The 24,939-nt window shown below is 41.1% G+C and overlaps 1 protein-coding gene across 9 annotated transcripts in view; it reads left to right on the top strand.

The window, feature by feature from the left end:
• Positions 1 to 24,939, top strand: part of LOC100351924 (leptin receptor) — a 134,644-nt gene that overhangs the window by 63,400 nt on the left and 46,305 nt on the right. For all 9 annotated transcript variants that reach the window (XM_089300487.1, XM_089300485.1, XM_089300488.1 and 6 more), the window contains one exon: positions 20,946 to 21,154. In XM_089300487.1, the coding sequence (XP_089156613.1) occupies positions 20,946 to 21,154 (209 nt within the window). The remainder of the gene's footprint in view (positions 1 to 20,945; positions 21,155 to 24,939) is intronic.

Here is a 24,939-nt window from a genome sequence, read left to right as displayed (position 1 = left end):
GAGAAGTCTTCCTTCCGCTGGTTCAGTCCCCAATTGGCCACAATGGTCAGAGGTGCACCAATCTTAAGCCAGGATCCAGGAGCTTCCTCTGGATCTCCCACACTGGTGCAGGGGCCCAAGGACTTGGGCCATTTTCTATTGCTTTTCCAGGCCATAGCAGAAAACTGTATTGGAAATGGAGCAGCCAGGACTTGAACCGGCACCCATATGGGATGCTGGCATTGCATGTGGTGGCTTTACCCCTGTGCCACAGCACTGGCCCTGATCTAGAGATTCTTGAGTTGTTGTTTTCTAGCTTCATTCCATTGTGGTCAGAGAAGATGCATGGTATTATTTTGATTTTTTTGAATTTCATGAGACTTGCTTTATGGCCTGACATGTGGTTTATCCTAGAGAAAGTTCCATGCACTGATGAGAAGAATGTATATTCTGCAATTGTGGGAAAAAAGTTCTATCAATATCAGTTAGGTCCATTTGGTCCATAGTGTCAATTAGCGCTGTTGTTTGTTGATTTGCTGTCTGGTTGATCTGTACATTGATGAAAGTGGAGTGTTGAAATCCCCTGTTGTTCTTGTATTAGAGTCTGTATCTCCCTTTAGATCCATTAACATATCTTTTAAATAGCCAAATGCTCAGTAATTCAGTGTATATACCTTTATTTATTTATTTATTGACAGGCAGAGTGGACAGTGAGAGAGAGAGAGAGAGACAGAGAGAAAGGTCTTCCTTTGCCATTGATTCACCCTCCAATGCTGCTGCGGCTGGCGCGCGCGGCCAGCGCACTGCACTGATCTGAAGGCAGGAGCCAGGTGCTTCTCCTGGTCTCCCATGGGGTGCAGGGCCCAAGCACTAGGGCCATCCTCCACTGCACTCCCAGGCCAGAGCAGAGAGCTGGCCTGGAAGAGGGGCAGCCGGGACAGAATCCGGTGCCCTGTCTGGGACTAGAACCCCGTGTGCCGGCACCGCAGTTGGAGGATTAGCCTATTGAGCTGCGGTGCCAGCCCATATATACATTTATGATAGTCACATTTTCCTGTTGAATTGATCCCTTAATCATTGCATAATGCCCTTCTTTGTCCCTTTTGTAAGTTTTAGTGTTGTAGTCTATTTTGTCTAATATTAGGATGGCTACACCAGCTCTGTTTTGGTTTCTGTTGGCATGGGATATCTTTTTCTATCCTTTCACTTTCAGTCTGCATGTATCTTTGTTGGTGAGATGTGCTTCTTGTAGGTACCAGATAGATGAGTTTTGTTTTTGTAATCCATTCAACCAGTCTGTGTCTTTTAACTGGAGAGTTGAGGCCATTTACATTCATGGTGACTATTGATAAGTAACGACTTGGCCCTGCCACTTTTCCATAAATATTCCTATTGTTTACTTGTGATTTCTTTTGTACTTTTACTGGGGGATTTTTCTGCCTTCATATTCTTGCACAATGGTGGTTATCTTTCTGTGTTTTCTGTGTGTTGCACATCCATAAGCATCTTTTGTAAGGCTGGATGAGTGGTGACAAATTCGTTCAATTTCTGTTTGTTGGGGAAGGTCTTTATTTCACCTTTATTCATAAATGAGAGTTTCACAGGGTACAGTGTTCTGGGTTGACAGTTTTTTTCTCTTACTACTTGGGCTATATCTTGCCTTTCCCTTCTAGACTCTAGGGTTTCTGATGAGGAGTCAGCTGAGTCGAATCGGAGATCCTCTGCAAGTAATCCGGTATTTTTCTTGTGCACCTTTTAGAATCTTTTATTTTTGTTTTACTATGGAGAGTTTGACTACAATGTGTAAGCTTTCTGTAATTATCTCCTAAATAGGCCTGCTAGCCCATTCTCTCTTTCCATACCTTCAGGAGTTCCTAAAACCCATATGTTGGGTTGTTTGATGATATCCCATAAATCTCTAACACTGTTTTCAAGTTTTCCACTTTCTTCTTGTTTTCTGTTTTTGTTGTTTGTTTGTTTACTGTAAGATTCCCGAAGATTTGTCTTCTATTTCAGATCTTCCTTCTTCTTCCTAACCAAGTCTGCTAGTAAGGCTTTCACCACCTTTTTTATTTGATCTATTGAATTCTTCATTTCTAATATTTCATTTTGATTTCTCTTTAAAAATCTCAATTTCATAGGAAAAATTTTCATTTTTATCATGTGTGGTTTTCTTTAGTTCATGGATTTCCTTCTGGTTACTTTTGAGTAATCCTATGATTACTTTTTTGAAGTCTGTTTCCAGCATTTCCTCAATCTCTTCATCTTCTCATTCTAATATTGAAATACTGTTGTGTTACTTTTACTTTTTTTTGGGGGGGTTGTCATGGTGTCTTCCTTATTATTGTTTCTTGAATTTCTGCATTTGTTTTTAGGCATTTGTGTGTTCTGTTTTTTTTTTTTTTTTTTTTTTTTCCCCTCTGATGGCTTTCTCTTTGGACTATGTCTCCTTGGCATAGTGGAATGTCTTCACTTTCACTGACTATCAAGAGGTGTGTGGTGGGTGTGGTCTGGGAGCTCTGGACAGTGCTCCAGAGTGGGGCAAGTACCCAGAGTAAAAACCACGTTGGGCATGGTAGATCTCAGTGCCTGGTGTTAGCCCCCAGTGTGTTCCCCACCACCAAATGGACCATAAAATGACCTGAGCAGTCCTCACTGTGAGCACACTGAGTGTGTGGAGCTGCTCCTGGTGTTGCCCAGAGACCCAGCTATGCCCTGCACTTTCTCATATAACTACTGAGTCCCCACAGTCTCAGTACACAAGGGCCCCACAGTCTCAGAGCACAGAGGTTTCCCTATGCCCTGACAGCCTGCCCACTCTAGAGAGAGGGAAATGTTCCTTGAGACAGCTCCAGCCAGGCATCTTGATCTTGGGAGTGTGTGAGCACCTCACCATCCTGTGTGGTTTCCCAGCCACTTCCCATCCAGGCTCAAAGTCAGCAGGGACTGTGGATTGTTCCCTCTGACAGAATCGCTGGATCACATGCATACACAAGAGCCACTGGCTGAATGTTGCTGTCTCCCTGCTACTGCCACCAGTACTGCCTAGAAGATGGCATCAGCCTGTAGCTGTGCATGCACAAAGCCCTCCCATCTCCTGCCCCATCCCAAAGTGGTGCCCGTGCTTTCTCAGCTGAGCAGCAGGCACTGATGTGGGGAAGCTGGGGTGAGGCAAATGTCCCTTCTGCTTCCACTGGGTCTGCGGGCAACCGCTAGTCCCCATGGCTCCAGTCCAAACTCATGCCATGGTCTCCCTCTGGCTATGTCACCATGGATTGCCACAGTCTGGTCTCACCTCCGTTTCCAAGCTGCCACCTGCTCCGGCTCTTGGCTGCTGCAGCTGTGTGTTGTGTTCGTGCTGGACCCTCTGAACAGCTCCACAGCACTGCTCTTGCTCTTGTAGGATCTTCAATGCAGTTTTCTCTCTAATTCTCCCCTACACCCTTTTCCTGCACTGTTTATCCTTTACCTAGCACAGCATGTCGTTTCCTGATCTGCCATCTTGGTTATGCCTTGTGGTCTTCATTTTCTGAAAAAAATATATATAAAAGCATGATAAATTTAATAACCTAGCTGAAGCTGAGAATTTTAACTTTAATTTGATTAGCCGAGTATTCATCTCAATGATAGGACTCAGAATAATGTGAAAATTATGGTAAGTAGATTTTCCAGTTTGCCTGTTTGATGGATTTAACAGATTTTTGGGGGCCTGCTTTCCTTTCGAACTCAAGTTTCTTAAATACAGTAAAGCCTATTAAAATTGCATGCCATTTGAGACATGTTATCTCATTGTTTGCTGCCACATACCTTGTATGATTTCATTAATATATCCATTATGCCAGTTATCACATGGTATTTCTGCCTTGAATTTTATATCTGTGGGGAGCAACTCGGACTAGCCTAAGTTACTGGAATTAAGACTTATTCTATGCATCTGCTCTCCCACAATATGGTGCTGGGAGAGGAGAAAACAGCTTCTACGCAGCTGCCTCCTGCCAACTTGAGTGATGACCTCCAGGAGCTGATCCTGCTCCTGATTGGAGGAGAGCAGCGTACTCGGCGTGTGGGCAGCCGAGTTGGGATTGGCGGAAGAGGACTATAAAGGAGGAGAGAGACAACATGCACCAGGAACATCTAAGGGGAACACCTAAGGAACACCTGTGCAGCCCCCGAGAGAGCCGGCCGGCGGTGTGCTGCTCCCCCGCGGAAGTGGGGAAAGTGGCTAGGGGGAACTGCCCTTCCACGGAGGTGGAAGGGTCAGTAGCCAACCCGGGAAGAACCAGCAGCAAACCCGGGGAGGGCCGAGCAGACGAAAGAACAGCGCAGGGTCCTGTGTCATTCCTCCACGAAGAGGGGGAGTGACATAATGGTGCCGTGACTCGGATAGGAAACTTAGGAGGGAAGAAACGGGAAGAAGTGGAAAATACCGGAGAGAGAGACTAGCGAAGAGCCTAGGGGAAAGCCGGACGAGAAAGGTGCCGGAAGAAGCTATCGAAAGCCTAGGCATAGACTCGGATACGGACTGTGGGAAAGAAGTTAGGATTTAAAGTGAAAGCAAGAAGAAACTTAGACTCAGATACGGACTGCAGGTTGAAAGTGAAAGTGAAACCTAGAAGAAACTTAGACTTGGATATGGACTGTGGGGAGAAGCCAGGAGAAATGAGAGGGGAATATTGTTGGAAGAAAACTTAGGGAAACATACCGGGTAGAGAAAAATGTTAGGGGGGAAGCCGCCGCGGGGGAGGCGCTGAGAAGCAGCCTCAGGGCGGGCGCCGGGAAGCCGTGGGGATAAGAGAAACGGAAGTTTAGAAGTAAAATGAGAGAAATAGGAATGCTGGCAGATAGAAGTAAAATGGGAGAAATAGGAATGCCCGGAGATAGAGAAATAGAGAAAAAATAAGGCCTCCCCACAACACAGCAATGAGAGAGCTTGGATTCGGTCTGCCTGATTAGGACGATAAGCACCTGCGGGCAGCTAGCAGCTTATGCGCCGCAGGTCACCGAAGACAGGCACGAATTAACATCAATAAGTCTCCCCACAATACCGCAATGAGAAGGCTTGGATTCGGTCTGCCTGATTAGTAAGGTGGTAAGCACCAGCAGGCGGCTCGACCAGAGTATGAGCTGCAGGTCACCGAAGACAGGCACGAACCAACACTAATAAGTCTCCCCACAAGACGGCAATGAGAGGGCTTGGATTCGGTTTGCCTGATAGGGCTTGTAAGTACCTGCATGCAGTTCTAGCAGAGCAGAGCATGCGCTGCAGGGCACCGAACTCAGGCACGCATCAGCGCCTAAAAACCTCCTCACAACATGGCGAAGAGAGGACCCGGATTCGGTTTGCCTGATTGATAGGACTTGTAAGCACCTGTGGGCAACTCCAGCAAGCAGAGCAGAGTGTGTGCCGTGGGGCACCGAAGACAGGCGCGTATCATCGCCAAAAATAAAAAGAAAGGGGGATCTGTGGGGAGCAACTCGGACTAGACTAAGTTACTGGAGTTAAGACTTATTCTATGCATCTGCTCTCCCACAATATGGTGCTGGGAGAGGAGAAAACAGCTTCTACGCAGCTGCCTCTTGCCAACTTGAGTGATGACCTCCAGGAGCTGATCCTGCTCCTGATTGGAGGAGAGCAGCATATTTGTCGTGTGGGCAGCCAAGTTGGGATTGGCGGAAGAGGACTATAAAGGAGGAGAGAGACAACATGCACCAGGAACATCTAAGGGGAACACCTAAGGAACACCTGTGCAGCCCCCGAGAGAGCCGGCCGGCGGTGTGCTGCTCCCCCACGGAAGTGGAGAAAGTGGCTAGGGGGAACTGCCCTTCCACGGAGGTGGAAGGGTCAGTAGCCAACCCGGGAAGAACCAGCAGCAAACCTGGGGAGGGCCGAGCAGACGAAAGAACAGCGCAGGGTCCTGTGTCATTCCTCCACGAAGAGGGGGAGCGACATATATCTGTGTGGCTCTTTAGGTAAGATATCTCCAAATAATTAAATAAGACGATTCAGCTTAGGAGAAATGCTGGCCAACAAAAGTATAACAAATGAGACCTCCATGGAGGAGAAAATCTATAATGGTACTACTTTAGAAACGTTTTTAATCGAAATCATCTTTTCTGAACATCAGAGAATTCACAAGAGAAATATTTTGAAGGCTTCCATGTGTAAAAAAGTATATTTGTTAGGAGTCTAATGTTTATAAGGGATTTAGAACCTCATAAATGTTTCCGTTAAGGGAAAGTGATGTTTGAACTTAGATATTAATGTTTGTCAGAGAGTCTGAAGGAGAGGTACCTAGAAATGTGATGTTTTAAAACTGCTGTAGATATTTTATCTTAGACCCAGGAAGAAATCCTCTTCTTCCTTTTTTAGATGGCTGCTGTGTGTATCAGGCTGAATGTGGGAAACCATGTTTAACAGCACTGACTCACCCTCTGCCTTCTGGAGCCAACAGTCTATGGTGAAAGCAGAGAGGACAACAGCGAAGTTTGAAAGCCCTGTGGTGACATAAGTGCACGGTCTTGTGGAGACATTCTAGGGATATCCAGCCTAAGTCAAGAAGAGGCAGAGGATTATGAGCCTGAAAGAGTGAAGACCTTTTGTAAAGGCCCAGAGTCACAAACAGTTTATGTGAGGGCTTGGAAAACTAAGTGTGGGTGATTTGGGAAGCTGGAGAATGAAGAGAAATAGAGGTGGAAGAATAAACTGGAGTCATAGGAAGAGCACTCCGGGTCATGTAGGGGAGTTTGGAGTTTTGTAACCATCAACACCTGGTTTACTCTGTGTCTTCAGCATTACTCTTCCAGTGTTCTTGGTGATTTCAACAACCATGTGTATGAGCTTCAATTCCTTGACTTCTTTATATTCAATTCTCTTATTTTTTTTCACCCCACCTAAATCACCCCTCCTCATGGAGGTGACTTTGTGATCACTGACAAGTGTGTTCTTTCTACAATTCCAGTTTCAAGAATCCCACTTGTTTACCACCTCTCTCTTCACCCCTCACGTTATCTCTCTATGACCCAACTTCAGAAATAATTCTCCGTGATCCTTGGCTCCCCCTTCTGGGCATTTGGTTCTGGCCTGAGTCTGTGTTCACGAAAGGTAGCCACTATCTGCAGTCTTCTAGTTGTCTCAGACTGCTTCCTCTCAGCACAGTTTTGGGAAGTGCATAGCTTTTTTTCTTTCTTTCTTTCTTTTTTTCTTTTTCATTTTACCCTTTCTGTTTCCTTCAGTCTTTTTAAAAAAATTTTTTAAAAAGATGTATTTATTTAAAACACAGAGTTTACAGAGAGAGAGAGAGAGAGACAGAGACATCTTCTATTCACTGGTTCACTCTTCAAATAGCCACAACGACTGGAGCTGGGTGGGTCTGGAGCCGGGAGCCAGGAGCTTCTTACGAGTCTCTCAAGCGGGTGTAGGGACCCAAGTGCTTGGGCCATCTTCTGCTGTTTTTTCCAGGCTCATTAGGGACCTGCATTGGAAGTGGAGTAGCTGGGATTCCAACCAGAACCATCCATATGGGATGCCAGAATTGCAGGTGCAGCTTGACCTGCTGCGCCAGAGTGCCGGCTCCCCTTTCAGTCCTTACATTGTCAGTGTTTCTGCTAGCCTCTCACAAATCACACAGGCCTCCTGTGAAACAGCGTGGGGTTCACTCGATTACATAAAAGGTCACAAATCTGTTCAAGATAATCTCTGATGTACCTTTGCTTCAATCTTTGTTCAGAGGCCATTTCTTAATTTTAACAGCATTTGCTATCTGGAGAGACTGGTACTTCAAACCATAAAGTCTGGGTCGCTTCTACCTCACATCTCTTTCCTCAGTGTCTTCCTTTCCTCATAGCAGGAACAAACTCAGAGGCCACTTAAATGCTTGCTTAGAAATCTGAATCAGATCACACACTTTAGCAGGTGCTTTCCAAATAACCAGAGTGGTAACTAAGCTTTCTGTCACTATGCAAGAAACATCCCCATTCCTCCAGTTTCCGATAATATGTTCCTCATTGCTTTTTGTCCTCACCGGTGGTGTCTTCAAAGTCCAGATTTCTATCAACAGTCTGTTCGGCAAGTTAGACTTTCGTTCCCATGCTTCTCCAAATCCTTCTAGCCTCTGTCTGGGTATTTGTTAGGCATCACTTTTGGGTACGAATCTCCACATTAGTGATCTATTGTTGCATAACCAATTACCCCAAAGCTTAGTGGCTTAAAAGAACAATCATTTGTTATCTCACAGGCTCAGTAATCCAGTTGTGGCTCAGCTGGGGATGTGTGCCTGAACGTAGCTCACAGGGCTGCAGAGGTACCAGCCACCAGTACTGCAGTTCACTTCAAGCTGCAATCTTAAAGGGATCTGCTACTGAGCTCACTGCTTGGGCTTCCAAGTTCTCCTGGGCTGTTGGTCTGAGGGCCTCATCCTTGCTGCTGATTGGTGGGAGGCCTCCAGTTTCTGGTCATGTGCGTCTTTCCAGGTGCAGCTTACAACATTGCAGCTGGCTTCCCTGAGAGCAAGCCAGAGACCCACTGATGACTTGACTTTGGATTTCCACTGGGAAAACAAAAGCAGGTGCATATTTTCAAATGGTTTCTTTTCTCACCCAGATCTGCTAGATTGTCCACATTTGTGCCCATGCAATTTCCTTCTCTTTATCTGTGTGTGGATTCTGTGTACTCCAATCTAATGTGAACCCTTTCTCAGATGTTCTGAGCCCTATCCCCTGTTACTTCTCAAGGACTTTATTCTTGGCATTATCCCCTGTCTTGCCTGCAAAATTAAGTTTCCTTTGCAGCTGGCAGATATGCTGTAATAATTCACATTTAAAAGAATAAATCTCCCTTGATCAACCATTTCCATCAAGTAACCACCCAGTTTCAACAACTCCTTTTTAAAGAAAACAGAGCTTTAAACAGTGTGAGAACTTGACCTCTTTATTAAAAAGTCCATAAAAGTGATCCTGGCAATGAGTAAATAAAGTGGCTTTGGATTATTCCCCAGTCATAAACAACTAGGAAACTGCATAAATTTCTGGAGACAGAACATGCACAGGGCTGAGGGGCTTAAGCCAAGCCAAGCAATATTTCTGTACTGAGGAGACAGAGATGTGAGTTCAGATAGAGGTAAGAGGCTCAAATTCTGGGGGCAGAGTACTTGGAAGTAAAGATGTACACAGAAATTTTCATTGTGGTTACTTTGACTTTTGGGCTGAACACCAATCTGGTCATGAGGTTGGCTAAGAAAAATTCTAGGAAGAGGACAATTATCAAGGAGCTATAAGCTAAATTAATTCATTGAAGTCATCCGAGACTCAGAATCACACAAGTTACCACGAAGCAGATTAGAGAGACCTTATTGAATATCAATGGCATTTCATAAATCTCTGTAACAGCCGCACTTTTAAAGTGTATCCGAATTATCCTTAAAGACAAAACTTTTCCATGCTCTCCCCAAAAAGCTTACAAGAAGGCTCAAATAATTCCCACTGGTGCTCAAATAATTTAATTGATTGCTGAAACACAATCCAACACTCTTTAAAGCAAAATAATACAGTAAACTACTCAAAATTTAACTTTTACAATGTCTGATACCCAGTAAAATAATACTAGATAAGTGAAGAAATAGGAAAGTGTGACTTGTAACCAAGAGAAAAAGAAAAATTATTCAATAGGACCAGGTCCAGAAATCACAGAGATGATGTTTTAGCTCTATGTGCTCATGAATGGACAGGGAAATATCAAAATAGCAATGAAATAAAGTGAAGATGTAACAAGTCAAGTGAAATTCTTAGAGACAAAAATGTATTATTTCAGAAGTAAAACTACTAGATGTTAATTGGGACATTTTTGTAATAGTGCTGTTCAGTCAGGAAACATTTAGTGTGCATAGCTGATAGTGCTAGGCTCTGTGGGAGACACACTCTTCCCTCCCTGGTGCCCGTCTCCTCTCCTCTCCTCTCCTCTCCTCTCCTCTCCTCTCCTCTCCTCTCCTCGCCTCGCCTCGCCTCCCTCCCCTACCCTTCTGTCCTCTCCTCTCTTCTCCTCTCCCCCCTCCCCTCCCCTCCCCTTCCCTCCTCCCCTCTCCCCCTCCCCTTCCCTCCTCTCCTCCCCTCTCCCCCTCCCCTTCCCTCCTCTCCTCTCCTCTTCCCCTCTTCTTCCCTCCCCTCCTCTCCTCTTCCCCTCTTCTTCCCTCCTCTCCCCTCCCTTTCCTCCCCTCCCCTCCTCTCCTCTCTCTTCTCTCTCTCCTCTCCTCCTCTCTCCCCTCCCCTCCCCTCCCCTCCCTTCCTGCTTTGCTGCCTTCCTTTCCTTCCTTCTTTTGTGTGAGGGTGGACTCACAGATTCTTATTTTACTTCATGGACTATAATTACTTTCTTCCTTTATTTTATTACTTAGATTGTCCCAGGTTTGGCCAAAAGGAGTCTATTTGATCTGGCTTCTGTGTCTTACATTTTTATTTATTTATTTTTTGAGGACTTCCTTACTTTCTAGCACTATTACCCTTTAATGTTGGTCTTATAATTTTCCTGATTAACTCTGGAATTAGCAATGGTTCCTTTTATTGGAGATATTTACAAAGGGAAGTCTGAGGCAGATTGCTCATTTTTACTGGGGTGTCTCTCAGAGATAGCTACATATGTGTAATAGACACAGCTCTACATTTCTGTATCCCTGAATGTACATACATTAAAAGCACGCATTTATACTGTGTCTCATTCTAGTTCAGAATCACATCGTTCGTGCTAGACTCCTTTCTTCCTCCTTTTCTCTAGCGCCTTCTCCAGCAATGAGAAACCTGGATTCTTTTCTCCACATTGTATTATTTATTTGTTCAGTCCTATAATCGACTTGAGATAGTTTTGACGTTGGAATTAATAAGCCATACCACTATGAAAAACAAAACCACACCAACTAGGGTTTAGCAGAATACTGTTTACACTGATTTTTGTCTCTTCTAAGACCAAAGTTATGTCATCAAAGTATTATGTTCTAAAGGTAATTAGGGTAGGTCTTCCCCTTTCCTTTATGTGATTATGTTATTTACTTGATAGGTATCAAGGTCTGTCTTTTCCTGTTTTCATTCCTCTTTTTTTTTCTTTCTCTCCTCCCATCCTGATACTCCATTTGTTTGGAGATATCTTATATCTGAAGAGTGCTTTCCACTTTACAATATCCTTCTTAAACTTGTCTTCTAATAAGATTCATCTCTAATAAGATTCATCAGTTCTTTTCACCTGAGCCTGATTCAATAGGTTTGCAGTAGATCAAGATTGTTGATTGGAAACAGGATTGATAGCCTCAGGCCTACTGAATTCCTCAAGGAAAGTTAGGAATCTATTAACAAGTGCTCTAAGGAATTCTTATTATGAGACTAGTCTGGGACAGTAACTTAGTCTTCAAATGATTTGAGAGTGGCAAGATAAATTGTTTTGGTAACATTTCTATCTATTACCTGAGATTTAAAATAAGTGACTTGGTTAAATAATTTGCAAAGCTAATAGCAAATTTTTGAATTGCCTTTTTATTGATTTTTCTACTAAGTTTAGAAGTCAGTTTATATAACAGAAACTTGTGTGGCACCCATTTGCTATTGTTCTTATAAAATTTAGTGTAGGTCTTGGTTAGAGGGTTTTTAATATATCCAAAGATTTGGGGGGCGGTCAGAGAAATTGTATATCATGTATAGCTAACAAAAATGAAATTTCAGTACTTAATACCATGTCTTCACTTATGTGGAGGAAAACTGCTAGAAAGGTAAAATTTGCAAAGAAGCCAAGTTTAAAATTTGTTTGGAAAATGTTTTTGTACTATTTTCACTTTAAGTAAAGTTTAGTCACAAGAATAGGGATTAACTCAATAGTGGCACTAAATTTTACATGTGTTTTGACAGAGCATAATGTATATTTTTTTAGAAAAAACTATATTTGAAAGGCAGAGAGAGAGAGAAAGAGGCAGAGAGACAGAGATCTTCTATTTGCTAGTTCACTCCCAAAATTTGGCCAGCACTGGGTCAGGCCAAATCCAGGAGCCTGGACTCAATCCAGATCTTCTAAGTGGGTTGACAGGGCCTTAGTTCTTGAGGCATTGGTTGCTACCTCCCAGGGTGCAAATTAGCAGGAAGCTGGCTCAAAAGTAGAGGAGCCAGAGCTTGGACTGGACACTCCACAAGGGTAGCAAGCTTCCCAAGTGGTGATTTAATGGCTGCTCTAAATGCCTACCCTACATAAATTATATTGTTACATGTAAAATTTTTAAGAGTTTCAGAAACTCTTAATATTTGGTTGATTTAAGCTAAGTTTATTATCCTATTTAAAAATTTTTTTGGTTCTTTTAACCTTATGCTTTAAAATGATCAATACTTTTAGAGTATCATGTGACATTTATAAAGACTGACAATTTTACAAGTCCTTTGGCAGGCAAAATTTTGTAAATTCTTACACTGACTTTGGCATGTAACAAGGCTGGTGAGTTTCAGGTCTCATACAAAGCTGGAACAGTTTCTCCTCTCATTAGCTCTCATTAGTTTGAGAAACATCAATGCTTTTTCTGAAAAAAATTGAAATATTAATATAATTCTCTAATCCTCCAATTTATAAAAGTATAAACACCACCCAGAGTCTTATTTAGATGTGAGTAACAATATCTTTATTAATCCACTGATAGAATGCCAGTGGCAACAGTGACATTTACCCTGTCCTAGAGAAGGCTTGTTGGTGTAAGGAAATGACTAAGCATGGAGCACAAGGCTTCTGTTCTGCATCTGTGTTCTCTCTGGACTCCAGCTCTCTGACCTGTAAAGTAGATGATATTAGTCCTCTCATTTAATGGTTTGAAAAATTGCACTGGATAGTGTTTCTCAAAGTGTTTCATATATGTTGAAATGATGAAATTTGATGATATATTTAATGTGCTTTCTCTACTTTTGTCATTTACCAATCAGTTGGGGTTAGAAAATGTTTTTCGCCTATACCTGAGGTGGGCACATTTTTTTTAAAGGGGCAGGTGGTAAATATTTGGGGCTTTGCAGATGATGTAGTGTTTCACAGCTGTTAAACTCTGCCTTTGTTGTGCAAAAGTGGCCACAGTTAATATATAAGTGAACTAGCCTGACTGTGGTTATGATCAGGGCAGTTTGAATTCCATATAATTTCCATGGATTATGAAAAATTTTTCTTTTTTAAAAACCTTTTGAAAATGTAAGAAACTATTTGTAGTTCAGAGGCTATACAAAAGCAGGCAGAAGGTTAGATTTGGCCTGTGGGCTGTAGTTTGCTGATGCCTACCTCAGAACATTTGGAAATCAGTTTAAAATAGATTCCTATAGTTTCTTGATGAGGTTATTTGCTGGAGTAGTTTGAATAATTTATTAAAGGAGTTCTTTTTCTAAAACTTTTGAATTATAATATATCATAGTAAATATATATTATATAGTATAAACACTATTATTTATATAGTATGTATTATATTTATATAGTATATAGTATATTTGTATAGTATAAATTATATATAGTTGATATCGGAGATGACCCCCTAAAATCTGTACAGAAATATGGCCCTTTAAAGTTCCCCAGAATCACCATCTGGGATGCCATATATGCTACCAGAATTTGAGGTGCCGTATGACATCACCATGTGCTTATTAATAAATCCCCAATATTAATAAGCCTGAGAGCATCCTTGCCTAATATTTACAGAAGAATTCTAAATACTGGCATCAATAAACGAGGCAGCATGGTACATTTTAGGCTTTTATTTAGTGCAAAAGGTGCATAGAAAGGTGAGGGCTTTAGTTCAGTTTGAAGAGAGGGGAAAATCTGGAAACTAGAGTAGCATCCATACCAAGCAGAGAGCAGGCCAAAAGCCACATGTAGCAAGCGCTTTGAGCTGCTATCCACCGCTTATCACCGGCAGCAAAGTACAGAGAGCCTTTTGGGACACTCCTTGCCTTTTATATATTTTTCACAGGAGAGTGGCTTGTGGGCAGGTGGGTGCTCAGGTATGGTCAGGTAGAGCATGATGTCACACGGGGGCATGGTGAGGGTATCAGGTAAAGTGCAAGGTCACACAGGGGCATGGCGAAGGCGTGATCTTCAGCTCACAAACCTAATTGGTTTTAGCCTGTTTACTTCATAGTCATTGATAACATATGCTCTCTATACTCTGTATATCAATGAACAAAATGAAAACTGAATAAAAAGAAAACACAAAGTGAAGTGATAGAGAAGTTACTGAGATAATCTAATTGGTAACCAGTCCTTTAAAAAATATCCACCATATTTAGAAAAGGATGGCATTGACAAGCCCATCAAAGAGTAAGGTCATATGATTCTAAGTTCATTTTTAAAATGAAAAATATTGTTGCGGTTGGAGCAGCTGTGAAGAGAGGGTCTCAGTTCTTTGTCTCATGGGAGAGAAGAATTAGCACACGGACAAGATAGCAAAAGAAAAGCAGGATTTATTGAAGTTGGAAACCTCCTGCCCAAGCAGATGAGAGGGGAGCTCCAAGGGAGGAAAACTCAAGGGCTGATGGTAGTAGGGTTTTAAGCACAACCTTGGGGAAGAAACTGTCAATCAGCACAGGGCAGGGACAAACCCATAAAAAGATCTGGTTTATATTACAATTTTTTTTTACCCTGTCTGGTTTGTTTATGATAAAACAAAAAAAGCCAACAGAAGGCTGGGGGTGGAATACCTAATTTACTTTACAATACACTTGGAGCTCAGAAGGGTGGAATCACCACTCCCTGGCTATTCTTATGGTGAAATTAGAGATTCTTAAGGAATTAGGGCAGGCACTTTTGACCTTGCTAAAGATAACTTTTTTGGGGAAAAAAGCATTTTGCTCCCTCAGTTTCCACCGAGACCACCCTGACTGCCTTTTAACCCATCTGATTCCTCACAATATGAATGAAATTCCTGTCCTTTTAAATTATCAGTGGAGAATATATGTCCTATTTTGTGTTCAGTTGTATTTTTTCTGTTGAAAATTTTGGAGTGCTGGCATAAGCGGTTAGTTTAGCGGTTAAGACATAGGTTAAGATGTCTGTGTCCCATGTCAGATTTCCTGAGTTCATTACCCAGGTCTGTCTCCTGACTCCAGCTTCCCTCCTGCTAGTGAAGATACTGGGAGGCTGCGGTGACAGCTCAAGGAATCCTGCTACTCCAGGGAGACTTGGATTGAATTTACATCTCCTGGCCCAGCGGGTCAACCCCAGCTGCTGCTGGTATTTGGGGCCTGAACCAGTGGACAGGAGATATCTCTCCCTGTCTCTTTCTCTACTTCAAAAAAATTTGGGATTTCTTTAAAGCATATTTCTTTAAGCATATTTCTGACAAAAATACCACAATTTATTCAATTTCCTCCTGCTTTTTTTGTAAAAAGATTTTTATTTTAAACTGTGAAAAACACATATGGGGCTGTGGTATAGCAAGTAAAGCCACTATCTGTAGCACTGGTATCCTGTACAGGTGCCAATTCGATTCTCAGCTGCTCCACTTCTGATCCAGGTCCCTGCTAATGCACCTGAAAAAGCAGCAAGAAGATGGACCAGGTGCTTGGACCGATGCACCCATGTGAGAGACCCAGAGGAAGCTCCTGGCTCCCGGCTTTAGTCTGGCCCAGTCCCAGCACGGGCAGCCATTTATGAAGTGAGCCAGTGGATGGAAGCGCTCTCTCTTTCTGTCTCTGTGCCTCTCCACCTCTTTCTTCTGTAATTCTGAAATCGGAAAAGACCCCCTAAAATTTACCCTGAAATGTGGCCCCTTAAAGTTCCCTAGAAATGTTATCCGGGGTGCCACACGCGCTACCGGAATTTGGGTGCCTTACGATTTCACCACGGGCTTATTACTAAATCCCCAATATTAATAAGCCCGAGAGGGTTCTTGCCTAATATTTAGAGAAAAATTCTAAATACCGGCGCAGATAAATGAGGCAGCATGTACGTTTTAAGCTTTTATTTAGTGAGAAAGATGCATAGGAGAGTGAGAGCTTATTTAGGGGAGAGAGGTGAATAGGGGCTCATACCAAGCACCAGGAACCAGCCACGTGGATGAGCATCTAGGCCAGGAAGCCTAGAGCACATGGCCCGAAGGCGATGCGCCCTGGAGGCGCAGGACTACAGCCAGCCCTGTCCTGGCAAGAGGCCAGGGAAGAAGAACCGGCCCAGGCACACTGTGCCCTAGGCTTTTAACCCACTCCAAAGGGGAGTGGTTAATTAACCTGAATGGCTGGTGGGCACCCCGGTGTGGCCAGGTAGGGGAATGAGGCCACACAGGGGCGTGGCAAAGGCATCAGGTAGGAGCATGAGGTCACACAGGGGCGTGGTCTTCCGGTTCACAAATCTGATCAATTTTATCCTGTATGCCTGCCTACTTCAATTCTGCCTTTCAAATAAATAAATAAATCTTTGAAAGAAAAGAAAAACACATAAATAGCCTGGTTTGGTACTTTTGAAAATCACATTTCATTGACTTTGTTTAAAAATTTAGAACTCTGATGATTCAAAACTACTTTGTGGATATATATGGAAGGTCTTTATTTCACCTTCATTCATAAATGAGAGCTTTGCAGGGTACAGTATTCTAGGTTAATGGTTATTTTTTTTTCTCTTGAGACTTGGACTATATCTCACCATTCTCTTTTAGCCTATAGGGTTTCTGATGAGAAGTCAGCTGTAAGTCTAATTGGAGATCCTCGGAAGTAATCTGGCATTTCTCTCATGCACATTTTGAGAATCCTTTCTTTATGTTTTACTGTGGAGAGTTTGATTACAAAGTATCATGGTGAGGTTCTTTTCTGGTCATGTCTATTAGGAGTTCTGTATAGTTCCACTTCCATTTCTTTCTCAAAATTAGGGAAGGTTTCTGCAATTATTTCACTAAAAAGACCTTGTAATCCAGTCTTTCTTTCCATACCTTCAGGAATTCCTAAAACCTGTATGTAGGGTTGTTTGATAGTATCCCGTAAATCTCTGACTCTATTTTTTAGTTTTCTAATTTCTTCTTCTCTTTTCTTGTTCTGACTATAAAATTTCAGAGATTTGTCTTCTAACTCAGATATTCTTTCTTCTGCCTCATTGAATCTCTTCTTAAAGCTTTCCACTGCATTTTAAAATTTGTTTTACTGAATTCTTCATTGCTAATATTTCATTTTAATTTCTCTTTAAAATGTCAATTTCGTGGGAAAAATCTTTGTTCATGTCATGTACAGATTTCTTTAGTTCATGAATTTCCTTCTGATTACTTCTATGTAATCCTATGATCAATTTTTTGAATTGCATTTCTGGCATTTTAGTCAATCTCTACATCTTCACATTCTAGTATTGATGTGTTGTGTACTTTTTGGGGCATCATGTTGTCTTCCTTATTCTTGTTTCTTGAATTGCTGCATTTATTATTAGGCATTTGTGGTGATACTTGTTTTGTTTTATTCCTGTGATGACTTTTCTTTTTTTTTAAGATTTTATTTATTTATTGGAGATGCAGAGTTACAGACAAGAGAGGAAGAGACAGAAAGAAAACTTCCATCCGCTGGTTCACTCTCCAAATTGTCACAATGGCCAGAGCTGAGCCGATCTGAAGCCAGGAGCCAGGAGCTTCTCCCAGGTCTCCCACACGGGTGCAGGGGCCCAAACACCTAGGCCATGTTCTACTGCTTTCCCAGGCTTTAAGCAGAGAGCTGGATCAGAAGAGGAGCAGCCAGACTAGAACCAGCACACCGAGGCTTAGCCCACTACACCACAGTGCCAGCCCCCTGTAATGGCTTTTGTCTTTGGACTATGACTCTGTGGCTTAGTGGAGTGTCTGCTCTTTCAGTGAACACTCAGAGGCATGTATTATATATTGGGTTTTGTCAGCAACTCTGCTCAGTGCTCCAGGATGAAGGTAGTGTCCAAGGTGACACCCATGTTGGGCATGGTAAATCTCCTGGAAATTTTTTTTATCAGAGGGACGTTGTTCTGCTCTGTTGGCATATTCTCATACTCACCTCCACTCCTCAAAGGAGACCAATGCCTGTGTATAATTTTCATCCACACTGCCACAAGAAGCACACAAAAGATCTGTGCAGTCCTCAGTGTGAATTCGGATCCTGCAGCAATGATCCTCACCAGAGAATCAGGGAGCCCTGAGCATGTGGTGCCATCCACAGTGACTGCCCAAAGTCCCAGCCACATTATTTTCACAGACCTGTCATACAAGGCTCCCACAGTCACGAGCACACAGACGCCTGTCAGTGCTCCCAGCCAGACTCAGGTGTCTCCTCTCAGCTGGTTGCTGGGCCTGCAGATATGAGCGGGTGCAGCTGTTATGTATGTCCAGAATGGCGCCTAGTGCTGGGTGGTTGGGGAGAGAGAAATACACCCCCTTTTTAATCCCTCTAGGTTGTCAGATAAACTCTCCCCCACAGGGCTCCAAGATAGGTCCACGCCAGGCTCTTCCCACAGCTTTATGGCCAGTGGCTTCAGCTGCATAATCTAGTCTCACCTCACTCCAAAGCTGGTGCTGAGGCTCCTGACTGCTGTGGTCTCAAGCTGTGTGTCCACACTCTGCACATAGGTCCTCAGCGTCCCCCAAGTTTGCATGGAGTTTCCTCTGCCATTTTCTCCCTAACTGTTCCCTGAGATTGCACTCTATCCACTTTTTAAAAAACTATCCTCCCTAGACTAGAGCAGTAAGCTCCCTCCCTATGCCACCATCTTCTTATTTTGTTAATTTGTGTAGTTCTTTAGTTTTCCTGGTCAATCATCAATTTTATTTATCTTAAACTGCTTTTGACTTTCTTGATCTCTGCTATTTCTCTGTTTTCCATTTTGTTGCATTCATATCTGATATTAATTTACTATCTCTTGTTCAGTTAGTGTAATTTTCTCTTATTTTCCACTGGTGTGTCAGGATGGAAGCCGAGGTCTTTGATCTTTCTTCTTTTTGAAAATTGGTATTCAGTCTCTGTTTTTAATGTTGTGATTTTCCTTGAAGTTATCACTTTAAATAATGCCTCACATTTTTATATGCTGTGTTTTCATTTTTATTTACTTTAAATTATTTTTCTGATTTCTTCTTTGATGGTTATTTAGAAGTGTATTTTTAAGTTTCCAAATATTTAGGGCCTTTCCATCTATCTTTATTATTGATTTCTGTTATTTATTCTATTTTTGTGTAACTTGAATATTTTTTAAACTTGTTGAGATTTGTTTTGAGACCCAGAATATTGTCTGCCTTGCCAAATGTACTATGTGCTCTTGAGTAGAATGTGCATTTTGCTATAGCTGGATGAAGTATTCTTGCAATGATTATTAATCAAGGTGGGAGTACTATTAAAGTCTGTGTCCTTACTGGTCTCTGTCTGCTTGTTATATCAGTTATTAGGAGAAGGATACATAAATTTCCATCAGTAGTTGTGGGTTAGTCTGTTTCTATAAACTTTTTGTTTCATGTACTCATTTTATGAAATTCTTATGAGCTGCATAAATGCTTTGGATTATTATGTGTTCTTGGTGAATTGACCCCTTTTTCACTGTGAAATGACCTTCTTTACTCTGGTAATGCTTGTTGCTTTGAGAACTACTTTGTCCAATGTTAGAATAGCCATTCCAGCATTCTTCAGAATAACCGTGTAATGATTTATCTTTTCCCACCTGTTTCCTTGTACTTATTTGTGCTTTATAATTGTTTCCATGAATTCAATCTATAATTGAATTGGGCTTCTTAATCCAGGTTGATGGTCTCTGCCTTTTAAACAAGATGTGTAGAATGTATTTAATATGATTATGGCTATGTTTAGGTTTTTTTTCTCATTTGTTTTTTGTTACTTTTTCTTTTTTTAATGGAACATTTCTTCTTTTTTCTTTTTCTTTTTTTTTTTTTTTTTGACAGGCAGAGTTAGACAGTGAGAGAGAGAGAGACAGAGAGAAGAAAGGTCTTCCTTTCTGCTGGTTCACCCACCAAATGGCCGCTACAGCCGGCGTACTCGCCAATCCAAAGCCAGGAGCCAGGTGCTTCCTCCTGGTCTCCCATGCGGGTGCAGGGCCCAAGCACTTGGGCCATCCTCCACTGCCTTCCTGGGCCACAGCAGAGAGCTGGCCTGGAAGAGATTCTGGTACAGAATCCGGCGCCCCAACTGGGACTAGAACTTGGTGTGCTGGCGCCGTAGGCAGAGGATTAGCCAAGTGAGCTGCGGCGCCGGCCAAATGGAACATTTTTTTATGATTCTATTTAATCTCCTTTATTGCTTATTAGCTACATCTTCTTGTTTTATTATTTTAAAGGTTACTTTAGCATTTACAATATATATATCTTTAATGTAGTATAGTCTAAGTGGTATTTTATCTCTACGTGATGTGCCACTTCATATATGGTATGTAACCACTACAGCTGTATATTTAGAGTTCTCCCTTCCTAAGGTCATGCTGAAGTCATATACTTTACTCTGATCTGTGTGACAGATCCCACACTTTTGTTTTAAATATTCCATAGATATTCATCCTTTGCATTCAGTTTCATTCTTTGTATGAAACTGGATTTTTGAATGTTCTCATTTTCCTTTTCCTTAAAGAAGGCCATTTTGTAACAGAAAGGGGGCCAATTCACTAAGACTGTATTACATTCTTTAGCATTTTTTATAATGCAGGCTTCATGGTATTGAACTCTTTATATTCTGGGCTACCTGTAAAAACCCTTCATCTCACCTTTATTTTGAAAGATGTTTCAGTGGGTGTAGGGTTTTAGGATTGCAGTGTTTCTCTCTTTTTAGTACTTCACTGTGATTTTGTCCATTTTTTGCTTATGCAATTTTTGATGATAAACCTGCTGTAATCCTTATCTTCATTTTTTGGATATAATATATCTGTTTTTCCCCAGATATCTTTTAAGCTGGATGTCCATAAAGCTTATTTCAATTTGGATACAGTGTCCTTATTGTGAAACCTGCCTAATATGTTCACATCTATGTTAATATTTAGGTCTTATTTTTAAATATAGGCCTGAAATGTTAGAAGATTCTCTTCTGGTCCCCCAGAAAGGCACTTTTCAGATGGTGCAGTGCAACTGCAGTGTTCATGAGCGTTGTGAGTGTCATGTGCCTGTGCCAGCAGCCAAGCTCAACTACACCCTTCTTATGTATTTCAAAGTCACATCTGGTGGAGTGTTTTTGCAGTCCCCTCTCATGTCGGTTCAGCTCATAGATGCCGGTAAGTTGTGCATAAAATGGTAATACAGTTAAACATCAGCCACCAAAAAGGCTAAACGTTGTTGACAAAATTTTTCTCTAGCTTATCTCCCATTGACCAATGCTATAAATCATGGTAAGTGTAGCACTAGGGGTCACTATGGAATGATTTAACAGCAGGGTTGACTTCTCTATCATGTCACTTAAATTCCTTCTTAAAAGCAGTTTGGTTTGTTTAAAGCCTGCATCAGTCTCATGGACATGTATTGTTCGGTTGTCAGTTTTTCACATCTCAGATAATTCTTTCTAGAAATAAATCAAATAATTAGAGGGATGCTTCTTGCCTGCATTTATTGCTTCAATAAATATTTCTTAAAGGTTCAAGTCTATTCGAGGATTTGGAGAAATAGCAAAGAATGAGGCAAGGTTCCTACCTCCTATAGATGGGTATAAATATTGGGCAGGTGAAATGATTAAAAAGGTAAATCAGCAAGTAATTTAGCATACAAACTTGATTGTAAGAAGCTGAAACCATAGGCAGTGCCCCATTTTCTTGGTACAGAAATCCTTAATAACTTGAACACACAATTACAAATGAATAATAAAGCCAAGTGTTAACTTGAAATGTTTCATTTATTAACTCAGTTCATATACATATGTTAAATTGTATATTAGTTATGGATTAGCAGTGTTATTAGTTTCCTCTTAAATTTCCTGAAATAATTATAATCCAACTCTACATCTGATTTGTATCATTGATTTTACCTCATTGGAACCATTTTTTCAAAGTATCTGACATTATTTTCTCTACACCTCCAATTTCTTTCTATTTACTTGAGGTATAACAGTTTTAAAATCTGTGCATGATCCCATATCTTAAGATTAGGGCTTTCAAATAACTTTCCTCTGGGGATATATTTGTGATTCCCACAGCATGATTACATTAACATCCATGTAATTCAAGCAAGAAATTATAACCCAGAAAAATTGCACATTCTTTATTAAATGCCATCTTCTTTTCTTTCCAAATCCAATTCCCCCTTGGTGAATTTTTAAGAAGTATTTTGAGTCATTATCAAATTGAATTGTTTTTCAAATAAAGTAGTTAAGGGATAATATTATGATAGAATTTATAATAACTTGAAAGATTTCTCTTTTTTTAAGATTTTATTTATTTATTTGCAAGGTAGAGCTACAGACAGAAAGAGGAAGAGACAGAGAGAGGTCTTCCATCCTCTGGTTCACTCCTCAAATGGCCACAATGGCCAGAACTGGGTTATCCGAAGCCAGGAGCCAGTAGCCTCCTCCGGATCTCCCACACGGGTGCAAAGGCCTAAGCACTTGGGCTATCCTCTATGCTTTCCCCACGCCATATCAGGGAGCTGGATCGGAAGAGGAGCAGCCAGGACTCAAACTGGTGCTCATATGGGATGCCAGGCAGAGGCTCAACCTACTACAACACACCATTGGCCCTGAGAAATTTCTTAAATTTGTCTTCTTACAGGGATGATTTTGAAGAAAATCTTTTTCCATATATTTGAACATGTATGACAATATCCCAAGATTGTAGGTGTCCTTAAAGAAAAATGGTAGTGTGATGGAGTGTCCAGATTGCAGTTGGTATTCCTTCTAGGGAGGTCAAAGACTTCTCTTTTAGGGCTTAGCTTTTTAATTGAGTGAAGAGGAGGCATTCATGCCAACATCCAGAGCAAAAGGTGCTCCAAGCAGGAAGAACAAAATTCACAAACTCCTTGAGATGGAGTGAATTTGTAAATTTGAGAACAAAAGAGAAGGCTCCGGTACTTGGAGTAAATGAGATACGAGAATATTAGGAGTTGTGGTTCTACTTATTACCAGGGTATAGAGCATATGAGGCCAGTATTGCAGAGTTTGGGTTTTATTCTAGTTGCAATGGCAACTTTGGAATTAGAGGACTGATATGATCAGATGTGTGTGTGTTTAAATTTACTCTGCTCTTTGAAGAATGAAATTGATAGGGAAGGAAGTGAGGCATATTTGGAAGACTGGAGGAAGGAGCCAACATGGGGGGCTTTGGGGATAGTCCAGGTGGTTTAGAGTTCTATCAGTGAAGAAATGAAGAATTGATAGATGTGGATCCCTTTGGATCCCTTTGGAAGATGGTGCTGACCACTGTAGTGGGTTGGATTAGAGGATATGAAGGACAGAGAGGAATCAGGATAAGCCTTAGACTGGTACAGAGACAGGGACACTCAGGGAGGATTAGGTGTGTGTGCAGAAATTGTTCTATTTTCAACACATTATATTTGAAATGCCTGTTAAAATTTCAAGAGATGTTGAGTGGACAGTTGGATAATATTAGTTTAAATTTCAGGGCAGATAAAGTTGGGAATTATTAGCAAATAGAGGTTTATGGGATTGTGTGAGATCACCTGTTTACAGTTCAGGAATAGAATGAGGGGGTGATCAGTGAGAATGGGAATCAAGTAAAGAAAGTATTTCAAGAAGGAGGGAGTCGCATCTGTGTGTAATGCTGCAGCAGGGAGAACAAGACGAACTAGAAACTGACATTGGATTTGGTGAAGGGTAATGACCTTGATAAGGGCATTTTCAGTGGGCTGATGAGGAAGATCTGACCAGAGTTAGATTGGTCAGGGCATGGGATATGAAGAGTGAGAACCACCAGCTTTTCTGAGGAACAATGCTTTGAAAGAGGCAGATAGGTGTGTATGTGTGTGTGTGTGTGGGGGGGGTGTGATCTATATATATATACAGCTGATCTATAGGGGATCCAGGAAAATTTCTTTTTAAATTTCTAATGCTGATGCATAATGGTATGCAGTTAGGAAATGGATAGTAGTTTGTACTTTTTGATTTCACTTCTCTTTGGTGTCTTTGTTTTGTTTTGAATTTCACATGTGGTTTCCAGACTGATGTTTAGTTTTATAGTAACTAAAATTTGTAATTTGTCAAATTTTGACCAAAGCAAAAGAGAAAACTGTCCAATTTCCTGAAAATATGCAATGTAGATAACATATTGTGCTATTTTATTAAAAATAAAATTTAAATCACTAACTGCTTCAGTATAATGATAATTTCTGTGTATATGAGTGATTCTTATTAATTGTAAAAACCTCGCGAAGTATTAAAATGTGCAAAGAAGAAAATACATCATCTGTTATCTACCATTTTGGAAACACTTTTATTTTAAATATACATTTGTTCATATCCTTTTTATTTGCTAAATTTAACAAATCAGAAACCCAAGAATAAATGTGAAACATTTTGAAAGACACCATGGAGCAAAACAAAGACACAAAAGAACAAATGAAATGTTTTCAGTATTCTTCTACATTATGATTTTTATTGTATGTTTTATAGATTTCCATTATGATATGAACCATTGTTAAGATGTTTAAATTGTTTCTACAAATATTTCAAAGGTTTGGTTTGTTGTTTGAAACTATGTATGGGTGTGCACATATATAGCCACATACTTATAAATACAAACACATATGCATACATCAATATACACGCATACATTTGAACACAGAAGTCATCTACAAAGTTAAACTCATTAAGTGAAGAAACTTCATGCCTACTTCTGGTGACAAGGCAGGGCCTGATGATGCTGCATTTATGTATGTTACTATTTGTGTTCTGGGTTACTTTAGTAGGTGTGTCTTGATTGTTATTATTTTAAATCAATAGATATGCTAAATTTTGGGTATTTCTATGTGTGTTCCAAATGGTTTCACAAGTGAGGTGGGTAGGGTTGGGAGGAGACTTCAAATAAATTTGAGGAATGCTGGATTAAATAATGTTAAG

This window comes from Oryctolagus cuniculus, chromosome 7, assembly GCF_051225735.1.
Source record: "Oryctolagus cuniculus isolate XC-2025 breed Fujian yellow rabbit chromosome 7, ASM5122573v1, whole genome shotgun sequence".
NCBI lineage: Eukaryota > Metazoa > Chordata > Mammalia > Lagomorpha > Leporidae > Oryctolagus > Oryctolagus cuniculus.
Note: the sequence above shows the minus strand (reverse complement) of the source record. Positions and strands in the feature narration are given on the sequence as shown.